At 37.4% G+C, this 15,125-nt stretch overlaps 1 protein-coding gene across 1 annotated transcript in view; it reads right to left on the bottom strand.

Annotated features, from left to right (window-relative positions):
- The window catches only part of RNF150 (ring finger protein 150), a 243,064-nt gene that overhangs the window by 92,051 nt on the left and 135,888 nt on the right, over window positions 1–15,125 (bottom strand). The window contains exon 2 of the mRNA XM_004426471.3: window positions 2,430–2,680. Within this exon, the coding sequence (XP_004426528.1) occupies window positions 2,430–2,680 (251 nt within the window). The remainder of the gene's footprint in view (window positions 1–2,429; window positions 2,681–15,125) is intronic.

Raw genomic sequence — 15,125 nt, 5'->3', positions numbered from 1 at the left:
TGTTAAGGTAATAATAATAGGCATATTATAATAATTCAAAATTATAAGTTATAAAAATCTATAAATTATTAAATTATATACAAATTATAAAAAAATTTACAAAATTAACATATAAAAATCAAAACCCTTCCTCTATGAAAAAGGAGATTTCATTTATAATAGCAACACAATGATTAAATACCTAGGAACAAACAGAAGAAGAATGTGAAAGATTAAATAATATTTTAAAATGTTACTAAGGGATGAAAAGAATAGCTGAGTAAAAGGAAAACATAAACCATACTTGGATAGGAAAATTCAATATCAAAAGGTTATAAATGCCTTCTATATTATTCTATAAATTAAAAAACTAGGTAAAAGTGATTCTAAATTTATATAAAAATCAACATGAAAAAAAGTGAAGATAGAGCAATAAAGGAAGATTAGCACAAACATATATCAGACATATTACAGTGCTCAAGTACTCAAAATAGTATTTTACTGGAGTATGAATAGATACGTTAAAGGTATAGTTTAGAGAGCATAGAAATAGAACCAAATACATATGGGTATTTAATATATGCTAAATGGGGGTACTGCATATGAGGGGAAAAGATTATTCAATAAATACCAGTTACAAAAATAGGTAGGCTATCTGAAAAAAAAAATTGGCTCTCCACTTGGTTCTTTACACTGAAATAAGTTCTCTATAGATTAAAGATTTAATCATAAAAGTGAAATAACAGTAGTGGATGAAAACATGACAAAATGTTTTTCTGTAGTCTTGGGCTGTAGAAGATCTTATTATCATAAAAAACTCAGGCTCTATATAAAAAGATTGATAAATTCAGTTACATAAAACTCCAAAATTTCTGCATGGCAAAAAGCACCACAGATAAATCAAACACAATGAAAACTTGAGAGGAAAAAATTAAATCCTTCATCACAAAAAGGGTTAACTTCTTTGACCAATAAAGACCTGATACACATCAATAAGAAAATGACCAACAACTCAATTGAAAAGTGGTCAAATAATATAAGCAGATACTTCATAGAAAAAAATTGACTTTTTCTATTTAAGATGTTCAACATTACTTGTGATAAGAAAAATGTGAGGGCCGGCCCCGTGGCTTGGTGGTTAAGTGAGCGCGCTCCACTGCTGGCGACCCGGGTTCGGATCCCGGGCTCGCACCGACGCGCTGCTTCTCCGGCCATGCTGAGGCCGCGTCCCACATGCAGCAACTAGAAGGATGTGCAGCTGTGACACACAACTATCTACTGGGGCTTTGGGGGGAAAAAATAAATAAAATAAAATCTTTAAAAAAAAAAAAAAAAGAAAAATGTGATACCATTTTTAACTTATCAAAATGCACACAACAAAAAGCTGTCACACAATCTTTTGGTGAGAATATGGGGAAACAGTATTTGTTTATTATTATTATTATTGTATATTATATATAATGTATTATATTGTATATTATTGGGTATATTAGTATAAACAGTATTAGTATATTGCTGGTTAATGTATAAATTGATTCAACTTTTTTGGCACACAATTTGGTAGTAAGTTTAAAATACACATACCACTGCCCTAGCTATTAAACCTCCAGAATTTACCTTACAGATATACTCACAGATGTGCTCAGTGTCACGTGTACTTTTTTTTTTTGGTAGGAGAAAATATGTCCATTAACAGGAGCTGATTTAATAAGTGTGACATATGCAGAAAATGAAAAGTTATACAGTCATTAGAAATGAGAAGGCAGCTTGGACTGAGTGTTGATATGAATTAATCTCCAAGACGAAGTGAGAAATAAGGGTACAGAGTTAAGTGTGCTATCATCTGTTTAAACACACACACACACACACACGTGTTTGTAAGCACATAAAGTATTCCTGAAAGAGCAGATATTCCAGGCAGAGGAACTGAATAACCGAGGGACAGACATGAGAAGGCAATTACTTTTCGCTGTATGCCATTTTATACCTCTTGCATTTTATACCATGTGTATACATTATCTGTTTCAAAATTAATTGCTTTTTAAAATAGCTTTTATCTTTTTATCTCCTTTTCTTTTTCTGTTCACAAGGAGGAAACCCTGGCTCTTTCCAAATTATGTTGACACTGTTAGCATAATCTCAGCTCACTTATCCTTTCTCCCTTTATTATGTGCCTAAATAAATAATTGTCCAAAAAAGGAGCAAAAGAAATGTGAGATAAAGCACCTCCATTTTACAGAATACTAGAAAAACATCAAAATATGTGTATTTGGAAAAGATCTGAAAAACTATACAGCAAATGTTAACAGTGTTTATCTTGAGTGGCAGTATAAGACGTAATTTTGTTTTTGTCTTGGTATCTTCTGTGATTTCCAAAGTTTATACAATAATATGTATTACTTTTGTAATAACTTTTAAGTTTTTTTTTTTTTTAACATTTTGCTACTCACCTGGTTCCTGTCCCTGGCATTTGCATATCGAAACCTCTGGATATAATAAAAGACGAGCCATGCGAGGGAAATGATCATCAGGACAATGAAGGAGATGGAGACAAACACAACCGAAGTGCGGCTCACGTATTTCTGCAAGTTCCGGGTTCCGATGGTGATGTACATCGTCACGGTGATGTTTCTCTCCAGCAGGCTTACTATCTCCTTCCCTTTTGGCTCAGGAATCATTATTGCCACGATGTCTTCTACACCTGTTGTGACAGGGGCAGGTGGGGTATGGGGGTAAGAGAGACGGAGAAAATCATAGTGAAATGTCTGGACAAAGTAACATGCAACCAAATAATGACACTACTTTTGAGAATTTTATGCCACATCTAATAGCCAGGTCTAATTCTAAGATCTAATAGCCAGAAACAGAGTCAGATTTTGTCTTTCTTTAGCTACCCTGGGACGGTGCTGTCTTGTTTATGAGAAAAGAGCCTAAATTGAATTCATGATTTTGGTACCAGCTAGGTCATGATCACGCTATCTCCAGCTCTCTAAGGCGTTGTTGACCCTGGTCTGTTAAAGGCAGACCCTTCCCAACTAGCCCAGTTTACAGTTCTATGTTGCATTTCACAGATCCCCTTGGGGAAGAGAAAAGGCACTTTGTACTCCATGGCAAAAGGGTAAAAATGTCCAGTTTTATGCCATCTGTCTGCGAGCTCTCTCTCTTTTCCCCACACAGACACTAGGAATACTCAATTATGGATCTCTACTTATCATTTCCAAGACAATTTTCCCCTACAGTGAGTACCCAAAGCAACCCCCAAAAAAGTTTCTTAACGAGCTCTAGTATGATTTGCCAACATAAAACAGTGGTCTCAGAACTATTTATTTTACCTAATTCAGTGTAAACATCTTCACACCTCGTGTATCCTCACACCAAGCAAAGGGATGATGGAGGCTGCACAGATAATTCCAGGATTGTTTTCCCTCCACCCTTGAATACTCCCACCACAATGCTGCTGTTGTTGAACAATTGGAAGCAAAAGTGGCAACTTTGTTGGGTTTGAGTTATCTGGGTCATTGTCCCCGTTCTTCATGACACTATGTGAAGCACAGCCTCTTGGTAAGGAGTTTTGGGGCCTCTACAAGGGGGTCTTTAGTAAGGATATGAAACCAGCTCCAAATGAACCAAGTCGACATGTCATTGTGGCTGATACATGGACTAGAACACTGATTTCACCAGGATAGGTTCTTAGGGATCACCCCAATTCATACCTGCAAAGCTCTTCATGGGCCCCACTTCCACATGGAAATAGCCCATTACCTGGAGTCACTACAAATTAAAGGGAGCAAATTTGCAATTAGGATGTCGTAGATTCAGGACAAAATTAAACACCACTATAGCTGCTTAAAGCTGGCTTTATCCACATGCTGAGGCCAGTCAGCTGGATGGAACTCCCAGATTATATTTGCTCAGAGTGTTACAAGTCTCTTAGAAGCTACGTAAGGCTTTCACTTGACCTTGATCTCTATGCAGGTTTTCAATCCTAAATTCCTTGATGGTATTTCGCTTAAGCTGAATAAATACTTTAAAAGCTAACTGCATACAAAGGTGTCTGTATGTGCACCCTCAATGACGTATTTTTAAAAATTCCTGAAACCTTTGCATTGACCCAATTGTAAAATCATAAAGCCACATGGTGTTTAGATGTGGCTGTTGTTTCTGGGAATTACTGACACTGATGGCTTGAATTTCAACTTTGCAGAATTTACTGACAAGTCCAACACTCCTTTTCTTTTCATGTTTACTTTGGCTAAGGGCTGCATGTGGTCTGAGGTCTTGTGAGGGATTAAGGCTGCTGGCAGGTTTTGTCTCAACAGAAATATGATCTTCTTTGTACTGGACTAATCTGGTCTGGTGAGGCTCATCCCAGCGCTGGAGCCATTTTATAGATATTTAAGTAGTGGCAGAGTCATAACTTTTCACTTAATTGATTTCCTTATTTACATTTTTTAATCATGTCTATTCAAGGCTCAAAAATGAGATTTTGAGTAGGGAATCTTGGGGTTATTTATAAGAATTTGTATGCTCAGACTTGCATAAGTTTTACATTTTTTAGTAGTCAAATTTCATTAATACATGGCTGTATGGCTTCCAGTTTTGATACTCTGCTTAGGAAGTTCTTCTCCACCAAAGATGATAGAAACACTCATCTAAAATTGCTTTTCGAAAACTTATAGTTTTACTTTTTACATTTAAATCTTGAACAATCTAAACGTGATTTAATAACAACACAACATTTATTGAGCTCTTATAATGTCATGGACAGAGAGGAAACAGATAGGATGCAATTTATTTTTCCCCTAAATTCTAAATATATTTGGGTCTACTTTTGGATTTTATTTTATTGTGAGGTTGATCTATTGTTTGCTGAATCTGTATCAAGCTATTTTAGTTGTGTAGCTTTTAACATATTTACTATCTGGTAGCCTAACTCGTCCTTCACTAATTTCCCCTACAATTTTCCTATTAACTACTTATATTAAGAGACCGTAGAGCCTCCAGCGAAGAGTTGGGCTCTGGAACTGGACGGCCTGTTTCAAACTCCAGGTCAACATTTTAAAAACAGGCCACCAAATTTTGGATATCCACCAAGTTTTAAACTATTCATCAATCGTTTTCAGGGACCTGAGACAACATTTTCTCTTTCTGTAGGGTAAAGGATAATTAACTATTTTAAAGCATTTCTTTTAAACTTAAGTGCTTAGTTACACTACTTGTGTTGCCTGTACCACTACTGTGCCTTCATGATACACAACATCCACTTGGAAAGACAAACAGTGAACACGGTAGTGGGGTGGGTCTATTCACCCACACTTCAACCTTATTCTTCTTCAATATTCATAATGAACTTCTAGGGCTGATGATGGTAAAAAATGGATGGGATTCTGAGATATTTCTCCACGCACTTTAGGCTATATATTGTGCATGATGAAGAGATACTGAGTGTATGCATTTATTCCAGTAGAAACAGTCATTGAGAATTTAGGTACTTAGGGTGTCCAAAATGGTACAAAGTGAAGTGGATTTGGATGAATTATCTGGCCAGTCTGATCAATGCACAAAATCCAGGGCAAAAAGCTACTATAGGATCTAATCTGTTTAAATGAGACATGTGCCCCAATGTGAGTTATCAGACGATTCCCTGATCTTTGCTTCATTTTGGAATGTGCAGCTAGTGTTAGGAAGAAGCTGGCAGATTCTCCCCAGGTATACTGCAGTGTAATTGCTTCTAAGGGTGTGTGTGAGGGAGGGAGGGGGAGAAGTAGGGGTGAGGAGGGGGAGAGACAGCAATGAAAGCCCAGCTGAAGGATCTCCTCAGAGTTAAATGCTGCCCTAAGTATCTAACCTACAATACACCAGAGGCTTGAGACTCAGGGAAAAGAAGTTAACAAATAGCATGTTTTGTATGGGTAAAATCTACAAAGAGGCCCTGATATTTGGGCAATTCTATGTTTACTGCAACATCTAGTCACTCTAATATTGAGTGCCTCTTTTTGCAAAATTATGCCAGCCTACCGTCTATTTTCCTCCCAAAGCTACTTTATACTTCTGAGTGATCGCTGTTGTGTGATCATTGTGTATTCTGGAGAAGCTCTTTAGGCCTGTGAGAGAATATGTGACCAGCACATCTATGATCTGGCCGCCAGACAAATGGCAGGAGTACCCTGTTTTTTCACTGCTTCCTTTTCCCAGGAGATGCTCAACTGCCATTATTTAATTTGGCATATGCGGAGAGGTAAGGGATCAAAACAAAAGTTCAGAAAGCCAAAGAATATTTAATAACCAGGAAATCCTTTACTTACAAATTCAAAACCAGTTTGTGTAAACATTGCATTAATAGAATGCCTAGTACACCAGCAGAGTGCTAGAGATTTACAGAGCCGGCAGCCCCATTCCTCCCTATGCATTTTGAAGGGTGATAATGTCCCTCCTAGGTTCATGTGAGCAAAAATCCTTTTTCAATTCTCTGCATCCCCTCGCTCCCCTAATCTTTACTTTAGTCTCAATGATAGCCCTTTAGAATTTAGGCAATAATAAGAAAAGGCTGCAGTTTCCATTTGTAGATATTTTCTATTTATACACTGAATATCTACCTTTTCTTTTTTTTACAGTCAGCTCCTGATTATCATCTATTCTGAAGTGAGATAATGTATGTGAAATGATTTTTCAAATTGCAAAGTACCATATAAATGTAAAGTATTACCACTTTCTGTATTGATTTAAAATATTTTTAATAAATACAGATGCAAAAATCCTAAATCACTCACAAATAAGACTCCAACAATATAGTAAAAAAATCTTCACGGGCAAGTGGGATTTATGCTAGGAAGGTGAGGGTGATTTAACATTAGAAAATGTATCAACGCTTTTTAGTACATTAACAAATTAAAGGAATAAAGCATATGATTATCTTGTGGAGCTAGCCGTCCCCCAACATCTCATCTCTTTTACTTCTACAGCGTTAGTGTTTAGCTGGGCACAAGCCGTCCAGCGAAAAGTGCTAATCATCAGCCTCCCTTGCAGCTAGAAGTGGCTACATGATTAATATTTGGCCATGCGGATGTGAGTGGAGATGATGTTTGCTACTCCAGGGTCTTATCCATAAAAGGACTGAGGATGCACACCCCAGATCCTGTCTTCTCTTTTCCCTGACTTCAGATAGAGAGATGTGGAGCAGGCAGCTTCTTAGAGAAGGAAGTCATATGTTTAGGATGGCCCCCATTCCTGATTCTTATTAAGAGAAATATAAGGAAATTCCCTTAATGTGATAAAGAGTGTCTCTCAGAAGTAGTACATTAAATGGAGGGAAAAAGCATTAGAAATTTTCCAGTTCAAATCACGAACAAGACAAGGATGAGCCAATATTTAAAGCAGATGTGGTATCCTGCGCAAAGAGACATAGAAATTAAATAGACTGGTAAATCTTGGACAGGAAGAGTGCAAACTGTCATTATTGGGGGGATTATACAACCACCCAAAAAAGCCAAGACAACTTAGCTATTAAAATTAGAAGAATGTTCAGTAAAATACAAGATTCAAGATCAATATACAAAAGTGAATAGCTTTCTATACACCAGTAATACCTAACCAGAATATGTAATGGAAAAAATTATCTACCCCTATAGCAGAAGAAGTCATAAAATATCTAAGGGTAAACCTAATAAACACTAGCCCTATATGAAGAAAACTATTCAATAAAGTTTCTGTGAAAGACATCAAAAATTTCTGAACGAGAAGATTTCATTTTAACCCAAGGGTTATTTAGTATTATGCATTTAGTTTCCAAGCATATGTGATTTTTAAAGTTATCCCTTTGTAATTATTATTATTTTGTTGTTGTTGCATTATGGTCAAGGAACATAGCCTCTTGATATTGATACTTAATCATGTAATACATTTTTGAGGGGTAAATGTTCCATTTGTGCTCAGAAACGTTGTATTCAAAAACATTCGCTGTTGGGTAGACATCTCGCTTTGATCAAGCTTATTAATTGTATTCAGATCTTCCATCTCTCTGCTTATTTTTGTCTGCTTGATCACCTGAAAGGCGTGTGTCAAAATGTCTCATACAACTCTCGCTCTGGCAGTTGCTGCTTCACCTTTTCAGTTTGTACAGTTAACTGCATATGTATTTATGACGGTTCTGTGCGCTTACACTATTGTTGCTGTGGCGAGATCTAATGTCATCACGATTCTTGTTCTTTGGAAGTGATCTTCTCTTCCTCTTTGTAACCTTTTAGAGCTATATTTGAGAACAGTCTTTGAAGTTCTTAAATGTCACTATGTCTATTTATGAGTATTTATCAGTTAGCTTGGTAGCACATGAACACTTTCAATCTGAGGAATTTCATTTTTTCTTTAATTCTAAAAAATTGGTCTCCATACTCATTCAAATAGTTTCTCCTACATTTTTTTCTCTCCTGTGATTCCTATTATCCTGTTGGTGGCACTTACTCTTCTATTTGTCATATTTTTTATATTTTTCCCCTCTCGTTTAAGAAACCTTTTATTTTGAAATAATTATAGACTAATAAGTGGCACAAGTAGTACACAGAGGTCCCATGCACCCCAACTTCCTCTAGTAGTGGCAATCTTACATATTAAAGTGCATTATCAAAACAGGAAATTGATTGGCACAATATAATTCACTAGATTATAGGACTTAGACTTCACCAGTTTTAGCACGTACAGATTTTTAAAATGTCTTTGTGTAAAATTCTGACATTTTATCACACATATAGAGTCACATAACCACTACCACAATTAAAATATTGAAATATTTCATCACCACAAAGGAATCCCTTCTCTTCTCTCTTTCCCTAACCTCTGATGTCCACTTATCTATTCTCCATCTCTATAATTTTGTCATTTCTAGAATGTTACATAAATGGAATCATACAGTATGTAACCCTTTGAAATTGGCTTTTTTTCACTTAGCATAATGCCTTTAACATCCATCCAAGCTGTGGCGTGTCTCAGTAATTCATTCATTTTTATCGCTGAGTAGTATTCTATGGTATGGAATGTGGTACACCACAGTTTAACTATTCACTCATTGATGGACATATGGGTTATTTCCAGTTTTGGGCTATTAAGAATAAAGCTGCTATGAATATTACTGTACAAGTTTTTGTGTGAATATAAATTTTTATTTCTCTGTGATCAATGCCAAGGAGTGCAATTGTTAGGATGTATGGTAGCTGCATGGTTGTTTTTTTTTTTTTTTTTCCTTTAAATTTTATTTGTTTATTTTTCCCCCAAAGCCCCAGTAGATAGTTGTATGTCATGGCTGCACATCCTTCTAGTTTCTGTACGTGGGACACGGCCTCAGCATGGCCAGACAAGCGGTGCGTTGGTGCGCGCCCGGGATCCGAACCCGGGCCGCCAGTAGCGGAGGGCACGCACTTAACCGCTAAGCCACCGGGCCGGCCCTGCATGGTTGGTTTTTAAGAGAAATTGCCAAATTGAGTGGCTGTATCATTTTACATTCCCATTGGCAATATATGAGTGATCCAGTTTCTCAACATCCTTGCCAGCATTTAGAATTACCACTGTTTTTTTTTTAGCCATTCTAATAGGTATACAGTAGTATTTCATTGTGTCTTTTATAATTTCTCTTTATCCATTCTAGCTGACTTGTGGAAGTTTCTCAAGCTGATCTTCCAGCTCATAAATTTATCTTTAGCTGTATACATTCTGCATTTTACCCCATTTATTGTGTTCTTTATTTAAACTATTGTATTTTTCATACTAAATGTCCCCCCCCCCTTTTTTTTTAACAACTTCTAGCTCCTGCTGCATAGACTCTTCCCTTACCTAACATTTGTGGTCCATCTTTCCAGTTATTCTTTCTCAGCTGGTATCTATTCATACTGTACTTTCTTTAATAACGTGGTACTCCTCAGTTGTCTCATCACCTCCATCTGTGAGCTCCTGTTTCCCTGGAGGAATCACCTACTTTGCCCGATAATTTTTTTGGGGAAAAACCAAGGCGGCGGCCCCGGTTTTGTTCCTCCAGAAGATTAAGGAGAGATGTAAAGAAGCTCAGAGGGCCCCAAGCACCATAGAACCACCAGCAACTCCTCCCATTCAGGCAGGTTCTCTGCAACCTCATAGACGGCTCGCCCTCCTCCCAGATGGCCCCATCCCATCTACCTAAGGCACTGACGTTCCGGCCTCCTAAGTCAGGAATTATCTTACAGATCCTTATAGCTACACTGCTTTGTGCATCATCCAATCCAACCCAACTTCCTACCCACGTCCTGCTTCTCCAACTCTTCCTCTACGACTCTCGGAAATTTAAGTCTCTGGTCCACAAATTCCCTAGGAGCTGTCACCTCTTCTTGGAAGGATCCCTTCACCCCCTTGATCCTTCACCTCCTTGCTGTGATTGATCTGGCTGCCCTACGAGGACACTACTTTCTCTGCACTATGGTTAAGGGAAAAGTTTTTTTCTCTTTAAATTTTTATTAAACCACACTCCACATATCCTAGGGCTAGAAGATGGTTTTGTGTCCATGCTCCATCTTGCTACTTCAAGACCATTACTCCTAGCTCCATTCCATCCTCCTGCAAAAACCACTTATCTTTTTTTTGGTGAAGAAGATACGCCCTGAGCTAACACCTGTGCCAGTCTTCCTCTATTTTGTACGTGGGTTGCTGTCACAGCATGGCTGATCAGTGGTGTAGGTCCGCGCCTGGGATCCGAACCCGCAAACCCCAGGACGCTGAAGCAGAGTGCGCCCAACTTCACCACTATGCCATGGGGCCGGCCCCCCAAAACCACTTATCTTTTGAGATTCTCTCCACCTGGATTTATAATCTTCTCTCTGCTCTCCTCGCTTCACCTACCAACCTCCTGTTCATCTGCTTTATCTCCCCCTTTAGACCCCAGCTCGGCCTGGAGCTTCCGTATTCACAAGGATAACACACCCAATACTCTGGCCTGTTGGTGGTTCACCCTCCTCTTCTCCACTGACCGTCTCCTCCAGTCCTCCTCAGACACTCATTCCCATTGACTTACTCCGGACCTGTCACTACTAGAAACCTCTGAAATCTCGATTTCAAGATGTCACTTTCCCCATGCCACTTCCTCTGCTTCTAGCTCTCTTTGCTCAGGTACCTTCCCACCCATTAACCCACCTCTACTTCCCTCCCATCCATCAGCCCTCTCCTGGCTCCACTTCTGTCCTTGCTCAGCCTAGATCACATGGTCCGTGGGTATCAGCACTCCTCTAACAACACTCTTAGCTCTCTTGCTCTTCTATTTCTCCACAGAACATGCCCTAGAAAATCCACTTTTCTTATGCCTCCACTTCTTGTGAACACTGCTGAGAGAAAAAATCTCACAAGTTATCTGTTTTCACTTTAAATTTATGATCCCTTTCCTCAAATGAACACCTAATATTGCCTGTTCTACTCTATTTTGGACTCGCTCTCCCTGTGTCCAAATGATGACCTCATATCTTTACATCTCTCCTCAAACCTCTGTACCCTCTTCCCACTCACATTCTCAGTTAATGATCTTACTGCAGGAGCTACTGAGAAAACATACCCATCAGAGGGAAATATCCTGTCCTATTATTAAATGAGGTAATTCACAGTGAAGCACTTAGCACAGGGCCTGCCATAAAAAAGCCATGATATAGATGTTCAGTTTCATTAGTATCATTATGGTTTCACCACTGCCAAATACACGAATAGGACTGCCTCTGCCCCACCCTTCTCTTGGTACAATGCAGGACATGTGCCCTCTGCTACAAAGGTCTAATCCTGTCAGTGAAATGTGCTCCCAATGTGTCACAGTCACTTGGGCAGGTGTAGGCAGGGCACAAAGCACTTTTATGCAAGCAATGCTGAAAGCAAATGCCTTCTTTTCCTGCTCGTCTTAAATAGGAGCATCTAGGAGGCTAAGCTGTGGCAGCTTACCACCATAGGGGAAAAGACTAGGAATAGAGCTGGCACAGAAGGAGGAGAGCCAAAAAATCAGGGCAGAAATAATCTGATGACATGATTTGAGCCTTGATCAAGCCATACCTGAAGTTAGAATTCCTTTGGACTTTGCATTTATTCTGCTAAAGGCAGTTTGGGCTGAGTTTTCTGCCCTTTGCTTCCATATTACATAACTAGCTAGTGACCAAAACAAAATTATTCTAAGAATCCAGGACTTCTGAATCACTGAACCTCATTATACTTGCATGCAATTTCTTAGGTGGTCTATAATTTAATTTTACCTTATTTATTTGAATTCATGTTAGAATTCACCATTAGTGTTTTCATCTGTGTACATTTCCAAAAAGAATGTCCACATCAAGGGAAATTATTGCTGTCTGCCTCACATGTATAATTCCAAGGCCATTCTAGGCCATGAATGTGTGGTCATTCCAAATGGCTCCAAAGTATGTTCTGTTAGCTTTTCTACCCCGGAAAGAGGTTAGTGCTATCCTGAACCATGTACCTTTCCTGAAACCCATGTATTGGTGTGAGAAGAATGTTGTCTGGAACACAATCTTACTCTGGACAATAATCATAGTTTCAGGGGACAAAAACAAATTCATAGTAGGACTAATTTAGGAGTGTGAAAATTTTTCATTTGGGAACCAAAATGATAACTTGTAGTGCAAACCCACTGACATGATTTCTCCAGAAGACCGCTAAACTCAAAACATTAAAGGTTCACCTGAAATGTTGGGTAAAACTGATTAATCTGTGCTCCCCCAATGCTTTGCTGAAAACTTGAAATATGTCAAATGCTAGATGTACTGAAGTGCATTTGAATTATGCACCAGATCCCTTAAGTGGAGATTTGTCATTACAGTCAGAGGCAGACACTCAATAACAACTAAGCTTTATGAGGTCAAAAAATCTTTAAAGCAGATGCTAATGATAGCCAATTTTATTTTCCTTAGAATGGCTATAGTAATTTTAACTCACTGACGTTGATTCCTTAGCTATATTTGAGATGATCAATGACACGTTTTTTTCCTGATTTACAAGTGTGTAGAACTTTCTATGAATTTGTGATAATTGTAGGGAGAGTTACAAATACAAAATAAGGTAATTTATTTATAGTCCCACCTGTGGCATTTTCTTAGAACATATTCAGTAAATTGGACTCAAAAATAACTTCTAGTTTTTGTGAGAATTTTAAGTGGTTAAAAGTGATATCATAGAGTCCATGCTGAAATAAATCATGGAATACTAAATTGATTTTTACAATAACTCAGTTTTTATTAGAGCAAATAATCATGCTTAAAGAACCTTCTGGTTACATATAATATGTTTTAAATTCTAATTTGAAAAGACAAAAGCCAATATACATGTAAGTCTAAGAAGCAGACTAATGGAATCACAGGATAGGAGATCACAAGAGACCAAAATTCCCCAGCATTCCTTTCTTCCTAATAATGTAGTAAATGAAATTAAATAGCAGAATCATTTACCATAACTTCTAGCTGAGTGACCCTGGAAGATTTACTAAAGCTTTAACCTTCAGGTTTATTATCTCCAAAACTCTAATAGTAAATGTACCTAGTCAATTAAATGAGTTAATGCATATAAAGAACTCAGGACATAGTAAGTGATCAATAAATATCAATAGTTATTATTATCATTGACATTATCAAATAATTATTTAAAATAACCCAGACAGTATAGAACTTGCATTTAGACCAAAAAGGTAGGGTGGGGGTGGGAAGGAGCATACCAACCTTGGTTTCCACTGAGGCCTAGGAACAAAGATGAGCTTCCAGATAATCTAGAGCACCTGAATACTATAGAGATCCCCCCTCCAAACAGCTGAGGACCATGAGGCCCATGCTGAGCAAGTTGCCATTTCTGCAAAATGAAAGGTTTAACTTTCTACCTCACATTGGTCAATGAAAGGAAACTCTGAGGCAGATAAATAGAAAATTAATCTTCAAAGAAATAAACGATCAGAACTGGGTTAACAATTAACAACCCAACTCATATTGCTCTCTTAAGGTAGTGAAAAATAAAAACCGTATAATTTTTAGTTTGAAACAGTCACATAATCAAAGCAAACATGGATTTGTGTTTTGTTTTGCTTTGAACTACTGGGGGAAAAAAAAATCACATCAATTATTCCCCACTAGACTATTTTTAACAACGCATGAGAAGAACTTAGAATTACAATTAAAAACAATCACAATATTTTGGATCTAACGAACTTCCAGATATTTATGGTGTACTATATGGCACCATTACATAGAATAGGGAAACACACACGAAGCATCTCTTCTCACAATTTTTGCTTATTTGTTTGGTAGAAGTGACCTGGAATTCCCAATTCACTGCATAATTATTAAATCTCTCGTTACTTTACTTGGTTCATCTCTATGTCTTTTTAGCATTCACTCAAGTTGTCTTTGGTAGTCTTTGAAAACTAGAAGTGAGAATTCCTTTTATTTTTTTATTTATATTCTTTTTTTTTTCATCAGGATAAAAGAGACCTTGTCCTTCTCTTATTGGGTAAATATTTATTAGATGCATTAAAATCTCTCACCAGGTTCTCAAATGTCAGCTATTCATTATCTTTTCAACAAATATTTATTAAGCAATTATTATGTACCTGGCACTGTGCGAGGCAGTGGAGAATATAAATATGAAAAAGACATCATTCCTCTACTCATAGAACTCATCGTCTAGTAGGGAAAGACAGACACATAAATAAATAAAATGTATTAAACTTAATACTCACCGTATTCCAACGCCATCCATTATTTGGAAAGCGCAATTATTGGGGGAAGGGGGTCATGAGAAATGAGTTTAACTTACAACTCTTCTAATTCCTATTTATTTGATCTTGGACAAATTACACAACTTGACAGAAGAGTAGTTTGCTTTTCTATAAAGTACATAATAATACATAAGCAAATAATTGACCCATTTGCTCTATAGGTAATCTGGTCCTAATAACAAAATATGCAGATAAACACACTAAATATTGCAAATGTAAAATGCTGGTATTAAGCCAATATCTAGCACAATGCCTCACACAGGCGCTAGATTTAACAAATATTTGTTAAAGACTACATTGTAACATCACCTATTCTCAGATTTATCATCTTATTTTAGCACATTTTAATAACTACTTCGTTCATAACAGTATGTATGAATAAAGA

The sequence above is a fragment of the Ceratotherium simum genome, chromosome 12 (assembly GCF_057802395.1).
Source record: "Ceratotherium simum simum isolate JZ-2026a chromosome 12, ASM5780239v1, whole genome shotgun sequence".
Lineage (NCBI taxonomy): Eukaryota > Metazoa > Chordata > Mammalia > Perissodactyla > Rhinocerotidae > Ceratotherium > Ceratotherium simum.
Note: the sequence above shows the minus strand (reverse complement) of the source record. Positions and strands in the feature narration are given on the sequence as shown.